The 24,215-nt window shown below is 52.6% G+C and overlaps 1 protein-coding gene across 5 annotated transcripts in view; it reads right to left on the bottom strand.

Moving 5' to 3' along the window:
• Window positions 1–24,215, bottom strand: part of LARP1 (La ribonucleoprotein 1, translational regulator) — a 44,519-nt gene that overhangs the window by 10,998 nt on the left and 9,306 nt on the right. For 2 of the 5 annotated variants that reach the window (XM_063168893.1, XM_063168897.1), the window contains exons 2-10: window positions 18,040–18,066; window positions 5,498–5,559; window positions 3,894–3,959; window positions 3,040–3,211; window positions 2,352–2,483; window positions 2,094–2,237; window positions 1,287–1,449; window positions 932–1,076; window positions 543–717 (exon numbers count right to left, since the gene is read on the bottom strand). In XM_063168893.1, the coding sequence (XP_063024963.1) occupies window positions 543–717; window positions 932–1,076; window positions 1,287–1,449; window positions 2,094–2,237; window positions 2,352–2,483; window positions 3,040–3,163 (883 nt within the window). In that variant the 5' untranslated portion in view covers window positions 3,164–3,211; window positions 3,894–3,959; window positions 5,498–5,559; window positions 18,040–18,066. Of the gene's footprint in view, window positions 1–542; window positions 718–931; window positions 1,077–1,286; window positions 1,450–2,093; window positions 2,238–2,351; window positions 2,484–3,039; window positions 3,212–3,893; window positions 3,960–5,497; window positions 5,560–11,500; window positions 11,544–12,609; window positions 12,750–18,039; window positions 18,067–24,215 lie in introns of those variants that run through there. The other 3 variants (XM_063168894.1, XM_063168895.1, XM_063168896.1) reach the window with 3 other exon arrangements.

Below are 24,215 nucleotides of genomic sequence, written 5' to 3'. Positions count from 1 at the left end.
TTCTGCTGCTCTCTGGGAAACCTTCCAGAGAGAGTCTGGAGCCAGATCTTCTGTCAAAACTCTTATGGCAGCACCAAGATCCTTCACATGGGCCCTCAGGCCCAGCCCTGGGCTCCTGCCAACCCCCATGGGATGAGGTGACAAGAGCATGGGAAGCTCATGAAAGACAGAAGACCCTTCTGCAGCACTTGGGTGACAGCTCCACACCTGCTGCCCAATTTGTGCCCAGTATCTCCTCAACCAACAAAGGCTGCATTCACAAGTGTCCTCTGCTCTGCCCAGCAGCTGCAGACTATTTCCAGGCAAGCAAAGAGACTTTCAGCAGGACTGACTCCCTGAATCCCTTCAGCCCTAACAGAGAGCAAGCCACACTCACTCAGTCTCTCACATTACCCTATACCTGGAGGCAGCAGCATTCTGGGAGTCCAAGGACACCAGCTCCCACCCTGCCCTGGGAACACTCCTGACTCTCAGGGTCTCAGCTCTGCTGCAGTTTCCAGCACTGCATCCCACACCTCCCTCCCCATTCCCTCAGTGCTCACCAGTCTCCTTCTGGAAGCTCTGCCGGGGCACAAACTCAGGGCAATTGATGAACTGTGAGAAGTCTGTCTGTGTGTAGTCTGCCATAGGAGGGCCAGGCAGAGCCCATTTTTCTGGCTGCTCTTTTCTCCTGATCTTCTCATCCACGATTTCCACCACCTTGCTGTCCTTCAGAGCCTGGAACCAAGCAATATTTGGTTAACTTGGGGCCTTGCTTTGGCATACTAAGGGGGTCAGCCCAAGCCATCCCTCCCTGGAGGACTCACAGGAGGCAGGAGCAAGTCAAGAACAAGAGAAGGCTCCACTTGCACCTCATCCACAGTGAACAGGCATTACACAGGGGTGGTGAGAAGCAGAACAAGGAGGAAAGGTGACCTCTCCTTGCCCTCACCTTGATGATGAGGCTGATGTCAGTGGTGAGTGCCTGCACACGGTGGAAGCTGGCGATCAGCGTGATGGGCAGGAACCCCTCCGAGTCCATCTTGCGCCGCAGGAAGAAATCCCGCTCCAGGTTGTCCACACTGAAGTAATATTCTCTGCATGGACAACGTGTCAGTGAGAGGAAGCCCCAAACCACCATTCTCTGGGCACCCCCTAGGAACTAACCCCCACACACCCTCAAGGGAGAAAGCCTGGGGAGCCCAGATGCCAACACCTCAGCAGGGTCAACACCTCAGCTGTGACCCTTCCCATGGGATTGGCTGCACAGTCCCCACCACCCAACAAGGACAGGAGGTGGTGCTCACATCTGCCTCTTGATGTAGTCCTTGAGCAGCTCCTGGTCCACGCTGTAGAGCTCAGCACTGCTGATGTTGTCGAAGTAGTAGGTGATGTTGCTGGCGTACTTCTGCGTGCGGGAGCCGTCCGAGCCCTCGAATTTCCGGTACCCATACTGGTAGTCAAAGTGCCCTGGGGGACACCAGGGTCAGCACAGAGCCCCTGGGGTCTGCCCTGCCAGATGGGGGTGGACTCCTGCACAAACACTTCCCTCTTCCTGAGGACCCCCTGGAAGCCCACAGTGGAGCACCCACATCCCTCATCCTCCTCCTGCTCTCTGCCTCTGCCACAGAAGGGGGCAGGAACCCTCTTACCCAAGGATAACTGGGCAGCCCAGCTGACACACAAAGGCCCTACACTGAAGCTGCATCAGTGTCAGCACAGACACTGCCCAGTCATATGTCAGGACAGATGCTCTTTCTCACCCAAGCCATGACTCCTGCTTGGCTGTCAAATGGCATAAAGCCTTCACAGACTATCAGCATGCTTCAATTCCTGCTCACAGAGCTATTGCAAGGGGCAGAAAACATGAAAAAGAGCTTAGCCTGAGTAGCAGGAAGACATCTGCTTTTATAAAAATACTAGTATGAATTATTTGCTTTGTTAACAGCAGCTCAACTTACCGGCTGCAATGACCTGCCACAATATTCCCCTGCATCCCTGGAGTGCTCTGCCCTCCCCAGCCCACTTTAGAGCCCCAGATCTCTGTGGCACACAGACACAGAGCTCTGTGTCACTGTCCCTGCAGTCACAGAGCACACACACACAGTGCTCACCTCCTCTGCCACGGCCCCTGCCCCTGCCCCGGCCGCGGCCCCGGCCCCGGAAGGTTCCTCGCACGGCGCCGCCCTCGCTCTTCACGCTGGACGTCTCATCGTGGTCCTGCCAGCTGCGCTCGTGCTTGTTGTCAGGGTGCCAGCCTGCAGCAGGGGGAGAGGCAGGAGGGGAGTGAGGGCATGACAGCACCTCCCCTCTGAATGCAGGGCAGTTGTGCCCCGTGGCCAGGCCAGGAGGGTCCCCAGTCCCAGCCCCACCTTTGAGCTCGCTGCGGTTGTTGGAGGGGTGCCTGTGCTGCTCGTTCTGCCGGTTGTTCCGAGAGGCTGTTTTGTCTCTGGGCACCTCTGACTTCATGTCTATCTGCAGAGGGACCCACTTGTGTTTGTTGCCTGCAAAAGGACAGGGTTTGGGTGTGACACAGATTCAGAGTGCGGCTGCCTCCTCCCCTGCAGCCCCCACACATGGAGGGGAGAAAGCAGCAGGGCCTTTTGGACAGACCCTGTCCTCTGACACCCCTCCAGGCCTCACTGGATGCAGAACAGCTTTGACCAGGACTCTGAGACATGGAGGGACATGAGTCAGAACTTGCTTGTGGCAATTGTCACAGCACTTGTCCTTCCTCTGCCCCTTTCTGCCTGCCCAGGCTCAGGCCAGACTAAGCCCACGTGTCAACCACAGTGGATGGAACCCACAGTGAGGGGCTGTTCTGTGCCACCATGGAGCACCTGGGAAGGCAGGCTCCTGCCCTGCCCCTGCTTGGGCCCTGCTCCACCAAAATGACACGTGAAGCCTGCAAACACCTTTTCCCACAGCTGTCCCTGCACTGGGATCATGTCCTGAAGCAAGGGCTCCACAGAAGGCAGAGGAGGCTTCCACCTGCCTGAGGGCTGGGAAGGGGAAGAGAAGCTGAGCCTGGAGGACTCTCCCCACCAGCTCCTGCCTTACCTTTCTTCTTCTGGGCTGACTTCTGGTTGTCATCATCACCATTCTTCTCCTCCCCAGACTCATCAGATTTGGTTTTCAGGCTCTCTTTGCCATCGCTCCCATCTCCCTTTTCCTGCTCTTTCATGTCTTTCTTGACAGGCAGTTTCCGAAGGGATGGTGCTTTGTGTGGCTGCTGGGGACACAGCAGGGCAGGAAAATGTGAGAGGTGGGAGTAGTGAGGAGCTGGAGGCAGCCCCCAGCAGGAACAGGAAGACTTTGCCCTAGGCTGGGTGCATCCCTGTACCTCCCAGAGCTGTCCTGCTCCTGGGGAAGGGCTCATGGCTGAGCAGGGCAAGGGCTCATTGAGACACCAGGATGGGCTGACAGGGAGACCCTGTGCTCATGGATGGCTTTGTCCTGTAAAGGACCAGACTGCCCCAGTGACAAAAGGGTGAGTGACCACCTTGCCCTGACACACAGGCAGGAGCTAGCAGAGCAGCACCCAAAAATAGAAAGGTTTCAATGACACCCATGTCCTCAGCAGGGAGGAAAGGCCGAGCCCCTTCAGCACACCAAACCCTTTCATGCATTTTCAGTTCCTCCTGACCTTGGCCCAGTCCCCTCCTGCACAGAGCAGGTCTGGGGGCTGGCCTACCTGCTCCAGCCAGCCCAGGGCTCAGAATGGGCTCCAGGTTCCCAGAATAGCACTGAGGGAGGGAGGCAGCCCTAAAAGGAAATTCCCTGCACACTATTCCTGGCTGCCTCTGCACTGACACTCAGCACCCCAAATGGCCTGGCTCAGCCAGTGCTGCCAGAGGGACAGGGAGGTCTGCAAGGGCCTCATCCTGCCCATCACAGTGGTTCTGTGTTCTCACCTGCACACTCTTGTGGGCTATTTCTCCAGGTGTTGGCCAACTTGTGGCATCACCAAAGTCACCAACCTGGCAGCAAAGAGAAAGGTCCTGTTAGTGCACAAAGCTGCAGGTGTTCCCTGCAGCAGGGAAGAATGCTTTCCACCCACCCTGTCCCACAAACAGCTGTCCCCAGGAGGCTGGAGGGGGACACCCACACTGCACATACACAGCCCCTCTCCCCCTCAAAGCAGGAACCCTGAACTAATTCCAAATAGCTGCAGACAAGTTTATGTCCATCAGACATTGAAATGAGGCTGCCACCACTCCTGCAAGCTCCCAGCCTCTCACCAAATGTTCTGCCCCAGCAGCAGCAGCATTTGGCAGCAAGTTGCCCAGGGTAATTCACTCAATTACAGGCACCATCCCTTGCACAGGGAAAGCACTCAGCTACCAGCATTCTAAATACACCTGATGCAAGTACATTCCACTGAAGAAGCTCCTCCAGCTGCTGGCAGCCACAGCCAGGCACAGCCCCAGTCAAGTGCCCAACTACAACCACCCTGTGCTGCCAACAAAGCAAGGGCATGGTCCCAGAGTGGCTGAGAAAATTCAAGCAAGTGAAGGAACTTCCTCATTCCAGTCACCCCATGGCCACACAGGGGAACATCAACTACTTCTCTCCTGAATAAATGACCTGCTCACTACCACCATTTCTATCTCTTTCAGCTTTCAGAGGACCTGCAGGACAGAGGAAAGAAGTCAAACAGCTGCCCAGGTACCAAAGGAATCATATTTGGGCACAGAAACTCCTCCTTGCCCATGTGGGATCGTTATTTCTGAATTAATTTGGAGTCAAAGGAATTTTTTATCCCTCAGGAGATCACATCTTTACATGCAGGTGCCATGTTCCTCTGCCCAGGAGGCAAGTTTCCTGGGAAAACTAATTCCAGTGCCTGTTTTACAGAGAGGAGCACCTTCCATCCCAGGGCCTTCCTCTCTCCAAAATGGAGCAGAGAAGTAAAGTCCTATCAAGCTGCAGATACATCTCTACTGGCTGCTGGGAGCCAACACCAACAGCCCTGTCCCCAGCTGTGCCCCAGAAGAAACTGTCCCTCCATCACCACTGATTCCCTGGAACAAACTGCCCTGGTTCCTCCAGAGTGGCTCTGTCTGACATCGATTTCCCTGGGCCTGTGTGTGCCAGGGAGGAAGAGACTGCACAAGGAAGGACAGAGCTGCAGACACACCACTGGCACACCCTGCCTACACTGCAGGGCTGGGCACAGGCTGAGCCCACAAGGAATCTGGGGTGTCCTCACAGCAGGGTGAGAGGTTTGCCACATCCAGAACTCCTCCAGGTGCCTCCCTCTTAGAGGTGAGGTGAGAAGGTCTCCCCTGACCTAGCTGGGCAGAAAACCAGTCACTACAGCATGCAAGATCCCTAAAATGCTGAAGAGGAGATGGAGAACAAGGCCAGCACATCAGGCTCTCCACAAGCAAGCTTGTGAAGGGAGAGCTCTGTCTCCAGACCCTCGAGAGGCTCATGCAGCACAACTAGACAGAAGACAGGAGACAACTGCACCAGAAACTGGGGGCCAGTGAGAGGAGAGCAGGCACAGCCTTACCTTGCTTCCTTTCCTCTGTCTCGGGTTGGCAGCCCTCACCACTTTTGCTGGAGTTGTAAGTTCTGCAAGAGAAGGATAAGAGAAGTGTTAAAACACAGCTGAGAGCTGTGAGTGGGAGTGTTGGCTCTGGACAGAAGTGGGTAGGAAGGAAAGCAGCTCCCCCTTGAGCAAAGGAGGGCTAACAGGAAAGGTAAACAGAAAACACAGCCAGCTCCTGACTCGAGTCTCAGAACTGCCCCGTTAAGATCAGAGAACTCCTGACCAATCCAGGCAGCCCAGAGATGGACTTTTAACCCCAAGCTGCTGCAGGATGGCAGCCCCTGCCTTAGCTCTGCCCTCCCCAGCCAGGGAGGATGGGGGCAAGGAGCACCCACAGAACAGCAAAACAAACCTGCCCTTGAAAAGCCAATACCCATCACAGTGCCCTGATGCTCCCCAGAGGGCAGAGCAGGGCTCTGACAGAACTGTGCAAAAGTCTGTGGCTGCTGAATCCTGGTCTGAAGTCAGGCATCCCAGCAGGGACAGCAAGTTCAAGGGAGGAAATGTACAGAGAGAACGAGCCAGTGCCTAAATCCTGCTCCAGCTGAAAGCATTTAGGCACTGAAGCACCTCTGGGGTGTTTGAACACATCAGAGTGAGACTGCTGGGGTTCACACCACCACAGACCTCACAGCAAGTCAAGATCTCAGCCTCACCGTGGCCCATCTTGGCTCCAGCTCACACACCACCTCCTTACAAGCACAAACAGGAATTCAGCTTGCTTTGACCCCCAGCTCTGGCTGCAAGGTCTCTGATCAGGCTCACACAGGGCACACAGAGACCAAGCAGGAGAGCAGCACAGCACTGCCCAGCACACACCAGAGGGTTTGTGCTCCACAGGGACAGGAGAGCCCACTGGGCCCTGCCCCAAAGGGCAGCCTGTGCCAGGTGCCAGCTCCTGCAGAGAGGATTTCTGCTGACTCACTGGCTTTGTTTAGAAGAAAAGCAGCCCTGGCTGGGGTAGGGTGAGGGTGGGAGGATCAGCACGGGCTATCAAGGGATGCCCTGGGAAACACCCTGAGTAGCCTATTCAGCTCTGCTCAAAGCTGCCTTTGATCTCCTTGCAAGGCTGGACAACTTTGCCTGGATGATCAAAACCGGTCCCCTTCTGAGCCTCCACACCAGTGATTCATCCTGGCCTTGCTCAGGGCTGGAGGCTTTGAAGTGTCAATAAGGCAGAGTCAGACATGGCAGGACAGAGCCATGTGCACTCCCCTTCCCCAATTCCTTTCTCTATGGCTCCTGCATGGGGATTTCATGTCCAGAAGAGTCCAAGCTCTCAGCTGGGTCCCTGAACCCTCCTCTTTTCCCCCAGACCTCCCCAACCCACCTGCAGTGCCTCCCTTCACGAGCAGCAGCAGTCCCACGTGTCCCTCATTTATTCCATGTGCACTTCATTGAGAATCCTGGCTCCATGGCACAAAGCTTGCCACAGGGCTTTTAAACTCCCCTGCTGGTGTAGGAAGAGGCACCACTTTCAAAACCGCCCCCAAAATCCTCCATTCAACGCCCACAGATGTCACCAACTAAATATAGCTTCAAAAGGCACCAGGAGCTAGAGCACAAACCCACAGACACAGAGGAGCCCTGCCTGCTGCAACAGCACTGATGGGACTGGCACAGCCTGATCAGGGCTGGTCTCTGGGGCTGGGGACAGCAGGGACAGCAGGGACAGCTCTCAGCCTGCAAGGATCCCAGCCAGGCGCCTGCTCCCAGCACAGCACAGCCCCAGGGCTCACAGCAACAGCATCCAGCCCTTTCCTGCAGCTGCCTCGAGGCCATAGATGTTCCTGTGCTTTTTTTTGGGAACCAGTCAAAGAGAGGGGCCTCACTGAAAGAGGACCAAGGGGCACAGCCTGTGGCAGGGGCAGGTGCCACAGACTCCATCATCTCTGCGGGGGAGGGAGGAGATTGTTTGAAACAAGTTCTGCTGCTTTCCTTATCTGCAAGATATGAACAGGGATCCCTTATCTCGCTGAGGTGCTGAGAAGGCTAATTAGCATTTGCAGAGCACTGCAGAAGACAAAACACAAAGCAAAGGGGTGGAGTCCAGCAGGGGGGGAGGCTGTGGAGCACGGATGGAGCCCCAGCAATTCATGGTGGAGACCAAAGTAGGAGACCAGAGGCTGGGACTGTGCTGGTGGACACGTGGCCAGACACAGCATTTGCTGAGCCAAGACCACAGCAAGCAGAGGCCATGCAAGCCTGGCACCCTCCAGGGCACAGCAACATAACCAAGGGCACCAGCAACACATCTTGTGGTCTTCAGCTGCAAAGACCCCCTGCAGGAAAGCCTCACTGCATCAGCCTGGGGAGTGGAGAGCAAATGAGTGCTGCTCATGCCAGGCAGGAGCTCAGCACAAGCACTGAGGGACACTGGACGCCTCCCTGGTTCACAGCCCAGCCTTTAAAAGCTGCTAACAGATGTCTCACACCTCTGGGTGTCTCACAACCCTCCCTCTGCATGTGTTTGGTGGCAGTAAGTAATTTCAGTTGCACTAGCAGTGCCTGACCACCTCCTGAAAAACAGGGCCTCTCTGTGGGAGGGGACAGACAAACAGCTGCAGCAGGAGCCAGGGCTCAGTGGAGTGAGGCTGGCACAGGGACAGCGGGCAGGGAAGCAAGGAGCAGCTCTGCCTGCAGCCACAGAGCAGATGCTGGCACAGCCAAGAACAGAACAGCAGCAGGTCTTGAGTTCTGATCTGCTGCCTGCAGCCAGAACCCGATGGTTTGCCCAGCCACGAGGTGATTATTCCTTAGCAACCAAGGGGATGAGGCACAGGTGGGAGCACCCACAGCAGCCCCAGAGCTGCCATCACAGCCAAACCCTTCCTGTGGCTGTGCGACAGCCAGAGCCCTCCCTGGCTCTGCACACTCACTCCCAGATGCACCCGAGTGCTTTCCTGCAGCCCACACCTGCCTGGGGCACAGAGCCCTGGGGTGGGAGGCTCACAGGGGCATCCAGGTGAGCAAATGCCTCTTCCCCTTGCACAAGGAGCAGACAGCCAGAGTGACAGCAGATCCACAGCTAAATGTCCCTCCACCCCAACAGGACATTTGACATAGGACCATGGGACCCAACCAAGGAGATACATCTACTAACTGATCTGGGAAAATGAAACCAAACACCCAGCAACTGGTTTTCTGCCTTTCCTTGAATCCAATGGAATTTATAATGGAATTTTAGAGAAGGTACATGAAGAGAGAATAAATCAGCAGTGCTGGGCAGAGACCTGGCATTACTGGAGAAATACCTGTACCTATAGCAAGAATGCTGTAATGCCTGCTCCAGGTGTGCAATGCAGACAGGGGCTCCAGCAGCTGGGACAGCCTCAGAGGGCAGCCCAGGCTCCCAGCAGGAATGCAGAGCCCTCAGCTCCGGCACACTGTCCCTGACACAGCACGCCCTCCTTCCCCAGCAGCCAGGTCGACAGAAAGGAGCCATCCTGCTCCCTGCTCCACAGCCTGGCACCTTCCAGAAAGTGCTGATAAAGGAGGTTCCAAGCCAAGAGCCCGGACTTTGTGCTGAAGAGGCTGAGGCAGGGGCGCATGCTCTGTGATGCAGCTCCTGATGGGGCTGCAGGAGCCAAACCAGTATCCCCAGTTTCCCCAGAGCCCTGGCAGGAGCTTGAGGGTGCTGTATGACACAGCCACGTGCCCAGCAGTCCACCAGGATCCACTTCACTCTTCTGTCTCCACAGTGCACAGAACACTCTTGGCACATGTGAAGACTGTAAGGCATAACCAACACCACAGGACACCAGCTCTGGCATCGAGGTTTTTAGGTGAGAAAAGCAAGTGCAGCTTGGGCAAGGGTGAGCCGAGAAAAATGTTAAAAAATGTTTCTGCGTGGGATTATTTGTTTTCCCAGGAGATAGACAGCTCCTTCAGAGTGATTTTGTGAGGGCAGGAGAGTTCCTCCTGGGGTAATGACACACAGGAAAGAGGGGGTTAAACAGCACCAACCCTCAAAAAAATTCCTCTAAGACAGACCCAGCAGGCCTGCCAGGACCCCACTGTGGCTGCAAGAATTCCCTTCCTGGCCTAAAAGAATACCTAGGGAGCAGCTCCAAAGGTGCATCCCTACCTTCCCAACATGGGTAACTCAGGCCACCAACCCTGTCCCTGTCCTTGCTCCAGGCCTCAAGGAATCTCTCTCTCAGGGTGACCTGATGTGCTCAGCAGCAGGAGCATGACATGGATTTGGAGACTCTCCTGTGGCACTCACGTACTCAGTGCAAGACTTGCATTCTGAGCCTGCCCCAGCCATCAGAGGACACAGCTGGTGAGCTGCATGTCCACCAAGAGCACACAGGGACATGTGCAGGACCAGTCCTGCAGGCCAGATGTGACCTGCAAGCCAACAGCAGTCCCTGCTCCCACCAGCAGCCTCTCTCTTGCAGGCAGAGATAAAACTCTTTCCTTTTTGAGTCCATCCCAAACAGGACCCCCTTAAGTTACAGGCAGAGAAGCCTTGGGGAACAGGCAAACACTTTATTTATATATTTATAACAGCTCCTTTTGTGGGTGCTGCACCCATTTCTGGATCAGCAAGAGGCTGGGGTGGGCAACACACCCTTGCTGTAAAGTGGCTGGGAAGCACCAGCAGATGGGAGGGGACCTCAGCCAACCCAGGGAGACACTGGCAACACCCCAGTGAGCAGAGAGGGGCAGGTACCCCCAGAGACCAATGAGCAGATCCAGCCCTGCCCTGCCTCCCCAGGAGCTGCTCCCTGCACAGCCCCAGCCCTGTGCCAGAGCTGAGATGGGAAACACTTGTCCCTGCAGCTCCACACACGGGCGGAAAAGCCTGGGATTTATAGCACTGGCTGCTTGGCAGGCTCACATTCTGCTGAAGGCATCACAAAGCCAGAAAGGTCCAGGACAGGCTCAGCCCACAGACTGCACCTCCTCTTGGTTTGCAGTGTTTTACAGCTCTACCTCCCACCAAATCACAGCTGCAGCCAGAGGCACAGGAGTGCATGGAGGGGGAAACAAGGGAGCAGCGCATGGAGTTCTGCAGCTTTAAAGGAGATGTTAGCACAAGGATATCTTCCAGCACAAATGGGTTGGTGCCTCCATGACAGGGGCTCCCACCTGCTCCTGGGGACTGCAGAGAACCACAGCCAGCCCCACCACTCATAGCAGCTCCCAGAGGCAGTGTCTGGCCTTGCTTACAAAGGTAAGAGGAATATCTGCAACACCTCAGCAACAGCAGGAGCTTCCTGTACATGCAAGAAAAGCTGCAGAAGAATGGCCAAGGTCAGGACCAAGCACAAGACTGGATCCTTAAGGTGGATGCCTGAGCAGGATTCAGGCTTGTAAAGCTCGTGGGAAGCCTGCTGAGCTGGAGCAGGAGATAAGCTGCAAGTAGCATGGCTCAAAGCCTTCCAAACAATTTTCCCCAGCTCCACTGTACAGCCCTACTGTAACAGCAAAGGAAGCAAGGAGCTGCCTACACCTCTCTGCAATGTAAGCTCTGCAACTGCTGCAAAGATCACTCTCTAAAAATAACTTCAAAAAGGGCATCTGACAGCTCCATGGAGAGCATGAGAACACTCCCACCTGGGTGTCCTAGGCAGCTCCAGGAGCTCAGGAGTTTGCCCTGGAAAAGTGCAGGGAGGGAGGCTGGGGCACAGGCAGGTAGAGCCAGGACAGCACTGCCACAGGCTGAGTGTGGGCATCTGAGTTATAATCCAGCTCTCTGAGCCCTCACGTCCCCCAGCTGATAGTCTGAAAGCCCCGGAAGAGGAGGAGCAGCTCAGGACATGTGCAGAGCCCTTCTCTGCTGACAGCACAGATCCTCCCAGCAAGCAGGGGCTTCAGCCAGAACACAGCAGAGCTGAGAACAGCACTGCTCCTTCAAACACACAAAGCTGCTACAAGCTCTACACACATGCATTATCTGCAGGGTCTGACATTTATTTCCAGAGCAAATGAGGGGCAGGAAGGGTCTGGACTTACCAAAAATGCGAGATCATCTTCACTGCAGCCTCTCAGTCCCAGACAAATGCTGTAACTTGTGACCAGCTACACTCCAGGAGGAGCGGGTCAGGAAACACCGACAAGCATTTCTAACATTAACACTGTCACTGAGGGCAGAATGGATGCTTCCTGGCACAGACAGCTGCTATTAAAGGTAGAGAATGAACTCCCTCTTAAGGGCGAGTGACATCTTTCCACCGCCTTTTCAAGCAAATCTCTTCCCTGAAGAGGATTTCTAGGAAACTCCTGACACACAATCCATGCTCACAGCCCTGCACATGATCCCTGAGATGCCAGGCACACACAGAATGAGATTGCACATGAACCACCTCCCACCCAGTTATCTACAAAGAAAAGAATTCTCAACTAAGGATTCTCTCCAGGGGGAACCAATGGTTCCTAAAAACCAAGGAGCATGGCACAGGGGACACAGGCAAGGTCACCCAGCTGACCAGACCTCAGAAACTGTCAAAATGAGGAAGCTGGGCTGGCTCAGGCCCCCACAGCTGCTGAGCCACCCTGGTCTCTCTGAGCAGGGACAAGGCACCCACCAGCTCTGCAGGAGAGCCTCCAGCACCCGTGCCTCACCCAGTACATCTGGTGCAGATATCTCCAGCTGGAACAGCATGTCACCAGCAATTCCCCTGCCAGCATGGAAGGCAGAAAAGCCTTCAAGGACACCTGTGAACACTCTGTGAGGTTAAATGGTTCAGGGACAGGGGCTGGAAAAGCTGCAGGGAAAAGGCTGTGTCAGTGTGAGCCCCTGAGAAAAGGCACAAGTTGATCCAGCTGCTGCTCTGGGCACGAGGCACAGCAAGGACAGCCCAGGGCTAGGACAGGAGGCCACCTGAGGCAAGGCTGCAGCAGCCCAGGGTGTGCAAGTGAGCCAAATCGCGGAGGAGATGGAGGGTCAAGCCCTCCTCCCAGCCAGCTCAAAGACCAGCTGATAGCTCATGACCTAAAAACTAAAATCAGTGGTGGGGAGAGGGTTAACATGAACAGGAACTACAGGACAGCAAGGGCAGACACCAGGCAGGACTCACAACTCCTTACAAAACAATAAAAAGAAACCAACCCAACCCACTCACCTTTGGGAACAACTGATTTGCAAATTAAAAGGGGGTGTCCACCCTCCAAGAGAGATCCGGAGCAGTTTCCTCTGCTCCCGTTTACCTCTGCTGCACCGTTCTGCCTGTTCTGCCGGGCTCTAATGAAAAGCTAGTTAACAGTTAATTATTACCCATTCAGACACACGATCCCCTACTCTGACTGCCGGCTGGGAGGGATAAGACAGTCACGTGATGCAAAAATCCCGACCTTATGAAAGCACAGGCAACTATATTTAGTTGGAAAAACGATGACCTAGCGAGCCTGCTCCTCCCCGGCCCCCCTTCAGAGGAGCCGACCTGCCACCTCCCAGGATCCTCCCTCCAGGCACCCGGCAAGATCCTCACCCAGCAGGAGCTGCAATACTTAGAACAGGGACACCTGGCACGGGAACAAGCCCTGTGTGCACATCCAGGGTGGAGGGGCCAGGCCAGCACACAGCCCAGCTTGAGGGACCTTCCCTCCTCATCCTCAGTGCTCTGCAGAGGGTCACCCTGTCAGCAGCAAAAGCTGATAAGCACTAAGAGCAACAAACAGGGGCCTAGCCCAAGGTCCTGGACCTTATCTCAAAAGCAGGAGGCACACTGGGAACCTGACCTTTGTGACCAGCACAGGAGATGCATTCAGCAGACACCTCCAGCTGCTGGCTTCTCCATGCCCAGGGCTGGTGATGCCCAGAGCTGGTGATAGGAGTTTGCCCCCCCTGGACCAGTCTACCCCTCTCTCCTCAGGGCTGGGTGACCAAAATGGGCACTGGTGTGCTAAGAACAGAGTGGGAGCCAAGGCATGCAGAGACATGGCCCTAGAAAATAAGGTACAACAACAAAATCCAAGAGCATCATCTGCTCCCTCTGAAAGTGGAGGGCTTCACTCTGCAGTGAAAGAGCTTCAAAGCAGAAGAAAACAAAAAAGCCTGAGGAGCAGACATCATTAATCTCTTGACATCAGCAGAAGGGTGCTCTCTGCCTGGATCCTGCTGTGGGCCATGAGACAGCACAGCCAGCAGCGCCTGTGGCACAGGTGAGAGGAGGTCACTGCATCGCTGCTGAATTCCTGCTGACACCACCCCTTTAATGGCTGTCAGCCTCTTCTGCAGCTGCATCTGGGGACTTGGAAGCTGACAAAACCCTTCCTAGGGAGCATCTGGTATGTCTCACTGTAAATATTTAACAAGAAAAAGACAGGAATGAGAGCCAAGCGCCTGCAGAGAGACCCTCCAGCTCCAGTTCACACTGTCTAGGAGGAGACTGTGCAGCTCCCACTGTGCCAGCAGAGGGGGAGAGAGGTTGTACAAGGCAAAAGTGTGAACTCTGCACAAAATATGCCTCTGGAAAAGCTGTCATCTCAAAGAACAGAATGGGTTTCCAGAAAGGAGACTGTGATGTAATTCAAATAGCATCAACCCGAGTTCCTCCCGCTGTGATTCCTGGACCTTACTGGCTACTCTGGCAGAGGCATCCCTGCAGGACCTGAGTGTCCCCTGAGCAGTGGCCATTTGCTAAGTGACCACTTAACCTTGCCCTCAGCCTGCACAGCTGCAAACCTGCCTCCCTGACTGCACAGAACAAGAGGAGACTGAGCAGCAGCTCAGCTTGTGAGGTCAAGGAACACAAAGGCATCGTGGTGCAGAAATCCAGCTCCATCTCTGGGGGCAGGGGACAGTAACAGGGATTTGGTGGTAGGAGCAGGTGCAGCAAACTTCCCCAGGAATTTAGGGAGGTCACACTTAGGTCTCCCACTAAACAAGGTGTCTCCATAAATGCGCTGAAGAAATCTTAGTCTCATAACCACCTAGATTAAACTCAGCACAGGTATGGGGGCTTCCTCCTGCTAGTGAATCCATAGCATTAAACTCATGACAAGGCACTCAAATATCCCTGTGATATTTGAGAGCAAGCAGAAGGGCTTCTTTCTGTGCTACTTCAGGATTACTGCACCTCAGCTGAGTTGATTTCAGGCATGCTTTTCCAAGCAGAAGATACATCATCCTCACTTATGCCCCCCACCTTAAGATGCAGAGACATTCTAAATTTTTCTAAATAACCCTGATATAGCCACTTTCTTCCTGGGTTCACAATCACATGAATCCTGCTCCATAAACCACTCTCTCTAATAAAGTTAATTCCAGTGCTACAGGTGGCTGCCTCCCATGTCAATACAGAGCATAAAAGAGTACAACACCCTAATCAGACTAAGTCTTCCCAAAGGAATCAGGAATACCCAATTACAAAAGAGTGCAACATAGCAGTTTCCTAATTTAAAAATCCATCTCCCCTCCTTTTATTTCTAAAGGATTAAAAATCACTTCCTTGCAGTGGTAGTATCACCCTCATCTCTTTATGGAAAACTTCACAGCATTTAATTCAAAGAGGCATTTATAAACTCAAGAAAGATATCTCAGACACTGCTGACAGTTGTACAAAATGATCAGGTCAGGGTGCAGCAGATGAAAAAAAGTCATCAGGAGTGGTGAAACCAAGACAGAGCATCACTTGCTGCTCTGCTGAACACCAGCACATCCACAGCTGCACCCTGCAGTCAGCTCTGGTCTCTGGAATTCAACAAGGGCACAGGGCTGTTACAGCTGCTCAAAGAAAAGCAATTAAACCACCCAGAGGCAGCTCCTCGAGAGGTGAGACTAAAAAGGCTGGGATCCTCCACCCTGGAGAGGAGGAGGGCTGGCTGCAGCATGCAGGAGGCCAGGAGGGCACAGGCACAGCACACTGAGCTAGCAGGAGATGCACTTGAAGTGCCAGAAGTATTTCCTTTCAGAGCAGGCAGATCTCACACAGCATCAGCTGCCTGGCAGAAGTTTGGTGTTCAGAGTGAAGACATCCACAGACATCCAGCTGCAAATGTGCCCTCCCAGTCCTCCTCAGCAGCAAAGTGGGAATGTGAGAGTGTGTCCCTTGTTCCACCAAGCCCAACCCTGCATCTCTCAGGGGTGTTGAAGTCTCTCAGCTTTCCATCTGAACTCCAGATCACATGGTTTGAAATGGCTCCTTCTGAAAAGCATCTACAGCTGCCAAATCCTGGCTGTGGGATGTGGGAGAGGAAAGCACTGAGGCACTGCTGTGCCAGACAGAAGGAAAGTGAGGCCTCTCTTCAACAAGTGCTTTATTTGCAAACACTGCTAGGTAACTGGGACACCAACACTGCTGTGCTTCCACCTCCATAGTGCTCCACGTGACACGGGGATGATCCAGGCTGAGGATCCAGGCTGAGGATAGGCTGCCACCAGCACCCCATGCTAACAAGCAGGAACATGCTCTGGGGCACACCACAGCTACTGTGCCTACAAAATGGATGAGTTTTGGCTCAGGCACCCCACCTATGCAATTCCCAACCCTGATACTGCAACTCAGCATCTTCCATCACTCTGCTAAACCATCTCCTTTGGAGGGGACCAACAGACTTCTCACCCAGAGGGGAAACCAGCCATTCAAACACACCTGACTAAAGCTTAAAAAACAGATCCCTGACACAAGTGTGGGAGTTCTGGTGACCAGAGTAAATTAACTCATTCAATAACCTCAGCAATGAAAAGGAGGTGAGGGAGTCAAACCCTCAGGAATGCACAACAGCTCTGGTGGCAGGAGCAGTGCCACTCTACCTTTGCCTCTGCCTTCACCCTTCACTGTATTTTGAGATACCACAATCTCCAGATAAGCTTAGTGCAAGGGAAGAAGCAGCATGGCACCAACTTTAAGGCTCTTCTGGTGAAAGCCTGCACAATGTCTGTGCAACTACCATTTAGAGGAATCCTGTTTAAGCTTTAACTTATCTCCTAAAAACCAGACAGAATTGTAAAAAAGGCCCCAAGCTCTGTAGGTAATGTTTTCTGCAACACTGCTGACATGTAACAAACACTTTCTGAAGCACTATCATCTGCTGCAGACACACACACACTCATGCCCCACCCTGGAGGCAGCTGTGCAAGGTCCCCAACCAGCTGGAGAACAGAGAATGGAGCAGTGCCAAGCAAAGGACATCTCTGAGTTCACAGCACAGGCAGGCAAAACCCCATACCAAAAGAAGACAGATCTTCAGCAAGATGGAGAAAAGCCTCCTACAAACTCAACAGATGGGAATATATCCTTGCTCTTCAAAACCCTGATGTTTCACTATTACAAGTTAAGAAAATCATGAGGGACTTACAAATGTGGAATCAAAGCCTTAATCCAGGGCATCTAGTTCTACACCAAGGCCTTGGTAGCTGGCTAGAGCTCTGGAAAAACATCCACAACTTCATCCCTCTGTTCAGTTCAGCAAGTTCAATTACAGTGCCTCCAATGTTACAGCAGACCACTCCAAACCAGTGAGTTATTTTCCCCGAATTCAGCTTTAAGACACCAGAGCTATTTCCATACTTTCAATGCCTCCACGATCAACAGTGATTTATCCTCACACCATCCATGAACTGGAGAAAAGGGATCCCATGCAAAGCCAAAGATGGACACAAGGCCAAGTCAGGCACTGACTTCCATTCCCAGGGCCTTTGCTATGGCACATCCCCACATGGCACTACAGCTCTGTAACAACAGGCTCTCACTGGCTGATCCTGATATCACTGGTTAAAACACAAACCTTTCCTTCAGTCCTGGCACTTCCACAACATCAGCCTGGATGAGGAGCTTCTGGCAATTTGGGAAAGGCAGGAATTGAGGTAATCAATGTTTGCTTCTGAAAACGGCATTATTTTCCTGATTTGAAACTTCCATCCAGAGCAACCTGACTCTCCCACCACAAGGCTACCCACACCACTGGGGCCAGGAAGTTTTTTCTTTGTGCTGATGGCAACGCAGTGAGCAATGTGGTTGTCCTTAACAGCAATACTCAAGAGCAACACACAGACTACAAGCCACAGGGGAGGTCTGTGTCTTCCCAAAGTACTGCAAATTCAAATATATATCCTCAGGTTCATAGACACATCCACCTGTATACAGGTAACATATAAACAACAACAATCTGAGATACATTTGCATCTTGACACATCAGTGTTTTCAATTATGTGTGATGAGCAAGATCTACAAGTTCCCAAACTCCTTCACCCTGGACATCCAAATTTGCTATGCTACAATGTATAGGAGGAAAGAACCTTCCAGCTGTTTAGTCATCACTATATGAAAGCATAAAAGATGCCACTGCTTTACAGGAATGACCAAATATTAGAGGTTTGTTTAGGAAGTTCTTTTGCTTCGGTTTTTGGGTGGGGCTTTTTTGGGGTTTTGTTTGTGGTTTGGTTTTGGTTTTTTTTTTTTTTTTTATATGAATGTCCATTGCATATTCCAGACTGTACATAGCATGTACCAGTCTTCTAAGTTTGGTTAGAGCTGACTCTGAAGAAGAGAAGTGCAGGGAAGGCAAGGGAGAAGGAAGTTTGAAGAGCTCCATTTTTATTTAATACATACCAGACTGGCCATCAGCTGGAAATATATCTGTAAAAGAAAAAAAAAAAAAAGAGGATCAGTATTGGTTGCAGCTGGAGTGCAAATCATATTTAAAAGGTCTCCTCTCTCAATTTGTTTGCTTCAGCTAAACAGAGGAAGTATTTTCTTAGTATCCCAAGTTAAACATCAATCCAGCTTGGAACCCACCTCAATTCAACCACTTGTTGAGAGAGATTTTGAAGGAGTCTATGTTTACCTGAATGCACTGCTCTCATAAATAACCTTCTGCATTGGCTTCTAGCAGACAGCAGTGAGCAATAAAAAAGGTTCTTGAGATGTACAAAGATCCACACAATGAGCTACTTGGTGGCAGCCCACACTCCCCCTGAGCAGTAACATCAGATGGAAATCTACAGAGACCATCTAACAGGGAGCACAGGTGGAAGCCAAGGCAAAAGCCAAGTGAGCATTCTTCTGGTTGTCCTTGGTTCTGCAGCCACAGCAGCTGTGCCTGGCTCTAACACAGCACCTACACCAGACACACAGCCCCATCACCAAATGGACACCCAGGGCCTTGGCACAGCACCCATCACTCCAGGAGAACCCTTCCCTTTCCCAGCTCAGGAGTCTCTGTCAGCAGGCACAGGCCAGATGGAGTCTGGGGGGCTCAGACCCAAAACCAGATTATTCAACTCCCCAGCCCTCCAGGCTCTTTCCAGTTAGAGCCACAAGCCCTTCTCTTGGAGGGCCTTAGGTACTGCTGGGAAGATGTTTATTTAAGTAGCTGGAACTTAATTTAAGGAGCACACAGGACAGTGTGTGTGGAAAACCCCTGTTGATAAGGCTTCCCCAGAAGATATGAAAACAGTACTTTTGAGAGAGCAATTCATCACGTTTTCTTCAAGGATGCTGGAAGAAGAGGGGGAAGGAAGACTGCCAGCAAGGCAAGGTCCTCCTGGGACAGGGGCAGGCCCCTGGCTTCTGCTTATCAGCTACCCAAAACACACATTCAGCTGGAAAGTCACAAGAGTTGCAGCAAGGACTACCCCTCAGGCAGGGCAATGCTCTCTGGCCTGGGCTCAGCTCGTGCAGAAACAGCAAAAACACTGCTCTGCCAAAACAACTTCTATTTCTCTTCCTTTGACTTGCACCATGTTCAAGTTTGCACCATTTTCAGGCAGGGATGCTTTCATCCCATATAGGAACGGGAAGAGCCAAGCAGAGCAAAAATACCCAGAAGTTAAATCAAGACTCTCTCTACCATTATTACACAATTATGGTCTGTGGCCATCTGAAGACATGGTATCAAGGACTGCTCAGCACATCCAGAACAATCTCCAAGCACCAGTTTCAGTCCTTGGCAAGCTGCATGTTCTACTGCAATCCTCCACCAGCCCAAATGTCCCAAATGCATTTAAATATCTTTCATTTTTGTATGGTCACTGAGGAGTTCAGGCTTCTACATCAGCAAGCTGAAACACCCGTCACAGAATCATGAAATCGTTAAGGTTTGAAAAGAGCTTTAAGATCTCAAACAAGATATAATTGATTTCCCTACTTGGGCTTCTCTGCAAAGGAACAAGGTGGTAACACTGGTATCCCACCTGTTTGGATCAGCTGTACCAGATGTTACCAAAAACCAAAATAAATAACAGCACCACAAGGGCTGATAAAATAAATTCCTTTGTGCCAGCAGGAATTTAGCAAAGCCAGGCTTTGGCAAATGCTCCCCTTGCTGTACCCTGAGGGGTGCAGCTCTCCAGTGCATTCCTGCTGGGCTGTCCCACCAACTCCTCACCAGACACACCACAGCAGAAGCAGCCACTCACAACAGGTCCAGGCTCCAGACACCACAAATGCCACCAAATCAGGCACAGCTGCAGGTGACCCCTCAGCACCATCTCCTATCAGACGTGTCACCACCACAACTCCAAACTCACATTCCCCCAAGGTCCCCTCTCAGCTCACTGCCATATTCCCCACTGCCCTGTCCTGCTCTAGATGTGCAGCAAGGCTCTCCTGGCTCCTCCTGAGCTCAGCCACAACTCTAGGGCAGCTCTGTCACTACATTTACCAGAAAAGCAGTGACTTGACTCAGTGGCTGAGGTCAGCACAAAGCAAGGACCACATGTGATGGCCAAGGACAGATACAGCTCACAGGCACCTCAAGAGGCTTGCCAGGGCAACTCCTCTCAAGGAAAGACACTGGCATCCAGTGCTCAGCCCCCTTGCTGGGGACAGGCTGACCTTGTCCAACTCATCACACCTGTGATTAACACAGATTTGACTCCAAGCTCTCCAGAGCACACTGAGAACACTGCAAGCTGGCTTGCAGGCAGCTTTCCCCTACAGAGCAGTCTGTAGGACTTGCTTTGAAAAATGGGGCTGCTGGGAGGACAGATCTGAGGTAGGGCTGGTCAGGACCAGCAGGCACAACGACCCTTTGGGACACCTTTTTCCCCTGCAAGCACAAGTGACTTAAATTAAAAATTAGCCTGCCAATTAAGGGCAACACCTCAGGTGCCCAAGAGAAGCCTAAATCAGGCAGTGCTTTTCCCAAGAAAGCCATGGTAGGGAAGCAGGCAGAAACCTATGTGGCCAGCAGGTAAAGCCCTGGGCTGCTCTCCAAGGAGCCCATGTGCCACACTGCAGGGCTGAGGCTGCCTGGCCAGGTCAGCTCCCTCCCCAGCCCTCCCAAGGCTAAAACTCAAACAGAAAGAAAGGCACAGGGACAGGCTTTGTGCTCGAAGTCCCAACACAGAAAGGTGAAGCCAGCAAACCAGTCACACCAATTCCTCCCACCACACACACCTGCTGCCTCCCAAGGCACCCTGATGGCCAGGTATCCCAACTCTGGCCAGATGCTGCAGGACAATGCTTCACAGCAGCTGTCCACCATCCTGTCAGCCACCTGCTCAGCAGCAGGCAATCCCTACACGGGACGCCTGCCCACATAACACCCTCCCAGCCATGCCCAGCCTGCCCTCCAGGCAGCCCAGTGGAAAGGAGCAAGAAACAACAGTATGCCAATGCAAATGAGCAGACCCACGAGATTTGAACCCCACAGTCTCACACTTCCTCCTCCTTCTTGCACACAGACACTTGTTTCTCAGCATGCATCCAAAATCAGAAAGATGTGGTGTCTGAACTAAGGGACCCAGTGACCTGCAGTCACCACAGGAACCACTGATCTCTCCACTGCAGCACCACGTACTCCCCAAGCCCCTGACCATTCTCCTCAGCCCTGTACAGAATCCATGCAGCCTACAGTATCTCAATAGAAAAACACATTCTGTGATCTTCCTGTTATCAGCAAAGCAAGGTGGAGAATGGAGTGAGGAGGAGGAGGTCAGGGGTGTGCATGGCAGCTGGCAGGATGCTGGGACAGGCAGAGCATCCCTTTCAGGACCATCAAGTGAAGATGCAGATGTGGTATAGGGGTGCTTGCTCTGAGCACCAATACACAGAGTTGCTGCACACAGCCCAGGAGATAATATAAATTGAGGGCAGTCGTCCTTATTTTAGGTGGTGCTGGGGGTGGATCTCAATTTCAATTTTTGCCTGATGGTATTTTTACACAAAGGAGAAGACCGTATGCTAAAATGGGGCATTTAGAGAGAAAAGCTGATGCGTCCACACACAGACCCCTTTCCCCAGGGGCTAGCTGGCTACTGCTGCTATTCAGGTATCTGGGACAGGTCCAAGAAAGTCGCCCCATTTATGAGCCCCCATCTCCCCTCTGTTGCTGCCTGAGGAAACGCACACCAACCACGCTCACAGTGCTGAACCCAAACACCCACACAGCAAGCCTGTCTTCTCCCAGCTCAGGAGCTACAGCTGGGAAAGGACCTCCACCACCCAGTGCTACCCCCAGCCCCCCTTTTCCAGCAGGGACACTGCTTCCTCCCTGCTGGGCCATGAAGAGCAGCTCATTATCCCTGACGCAAGAGAAACGCTGACTCGTTATTACAGCAACCTGCAGCCATAACTGCCGAGGGGCTGTGGCCACAGGCTGAGTGCCAGCAGGAACCAGCTCCCTGCTCACCCCCCATCTCCCATTATTACCCCTCTGCTCTCCCAACAACGGGGAAAAACCACCTCAGAGGGCTTTATGCCACCTGCCAGACACCAAAGTGCACTCACTGACTGTGGAGCACACTGGGCGAGGACTGTGCACACACAGGTACCAGCACAGGGACCCAGTGGGACACTGTCACATCCACACTGCCAGAGGAAGACACCAGCTGATTTGTTCTGGCTTTCGACCCGTGAAGTTGTAACCAAATCATCCTCCACGTTTTGCAGACAAAAGACTCGGATGTCAGGAAAAAAAAAAATGACCTCTCCAAGGTCACCGGGGGACTGGCAGCAGGGACGTGACCAGAACCCGATCACAAAGGCTCCCAAGCTGCAGGGCTGCACTGCCTGCCCAGGAGAGGGACTGGGCAGGGAAATGCTGGGGGATGACAGGATCAATTGGTATCTCTCCTCCTAACCTGACCTGCTGCCCAGCAGGGACGATCCAGGCAGGAAAAAGGTCCAAATTACACAGTCCAGCATGTAGTGCAAAGAGACCAGAGCTGCTGGACTCTCTTCTCTGGCCCTATGCAACATTTCACTTCAAATCTGTCACCTGGCTCCCCCTCAGAGGCCAGGGCAGTGCCTGCACAGGTTCCCAAGACAGTTACAGAACTCTTCAAAGCAACACTCAGCAGAGATGAGGGTGAGGTCTGCTAGGGAAAAGCAGCAAAGCAAGAAACCCTAAACCCAAAGATTAGCATGGCCAATTTGATCCCTCCCAAAATCTTGTTTGCTTCCTGTTCCCCTCCTTTGTTACCTGCTGAGCAGGATTGGGGAGGGTCCACCTCTCAGTCACCCAGATCATTCCAGCCCTCTCCAGCTGCCAGGTCCACGCTAACACTTCCCATGCCTCTAAACTTACTGTAAGACATTTACCCCCTCAAAGAGAAGCTGAAGCATGAGACAGATGGATCAATCCTAACATGGTGCTGGCTAGGTCCCAAGACCTGCTAAAACCTGTGCAAGAGAAGCAAAAAAAAAAAACCAAAGAGTTTAACCCAAATCACTTCCTCTGCAAAGGGATCCAGACCAGCAGTCTCTGCTAAGGGGTTTTCTGTTCCCTGCCCAGAGGAAAGGTTAGATTTGTCCTCAGGCACCCCCATCACCTACACTGGCTCAAGAGCTGCAGCCAGTGGGAGCTCTGACATGTATTTCCCACAAACCACGTGGAATCAAATGCTTGAAATAGGTTTCCAGTGTATAAACAGCTGTGAGTTTGGAGAAGTTCAGCTGTGGTGCCCCTGCTATCTTCATGTACTTGAAAAGTAATCACAGAGTTTCAGAGGAACAACTCTGGGGAAAAAAAAATCACCTATTCCAAAATCAGAGCATTACCTGGGATGAGTCCCTAAGTCACTCCACAGCACACACCAAATGAGTACCTCAGTGCTGATGTTCAGTGTCCTCCAGACGGATGGGAGCAGGGCTGGGACCCCAGCTGGACACAGCCACCAGCAGGACCAGCACCGTGCCTGGCAAAAACACCTTTCAGAGATCCACAGGGATGGAACAGGGTCCAGGTCTCTTCTCCAAGCACCAGAGATGCCAAGGGGGTTCTGGGGAGCCTGACCAGAAGAATGAGAGCTCTCCAAACAGCCACTCCTGCAAATCCACCACTCACATATGCACAGGCACACGAGGAATAACTGGAAGGTCACAGGCTGTTGTTTCTCCCATCCACTTATCAGTGCTTGCACTGGAGAGAGCAAACACTGGGTGTTCTCTCCCATTAACCCCATCCCCTCATCTCCAAAGTGCAGAAGCAAAGTCCCAACATTCCCGATCATGAACTCAACAAGGGGCTTTAGATTACTCTTCCATGGAGCAGCTGGTGTCCCATCTCTCTGCCCCACATCCTTTAATCACCAGTAAGCCTGGAGTGATACCACTGGAGGCCTTAGACCCTCCAGGAGAGCAACCCTACATGATTCTGGACCAAATTATCACAGTCACCCTCCCCAAAGTGCTCTTTAAGCCACTGGATACTGAATAGGCGCTAAAATTTCTGGCACAATCAAGCAAAATACACATCTCAAAGACTCTTGTTTAAATACAGGAGCCATTCTGGGGTGGCCTGGAAGCCAGCTGGATCCCACACTGTGGAAACTGATTGAGGA

This window comes from Melospiza melodia, chromosome 14 (genome assembly GCF_035770615.1).
Source record: "Melospiza melodia melodia isolate bMelMel2 chromosome 14, bMelMel2.pri, whole genome shotgun sequence".
Classification (NCBI taxonomy): Eukaryota; Metazoa; Chordata; class Aves; order Passeriformes; family Passerellidae; genus Melospiza; species Melospiza melodia.
Note: the sequence above shows the minus strand (reverse complement) of the source record. Positions and strands in the feature narration are given on the sequence as shown.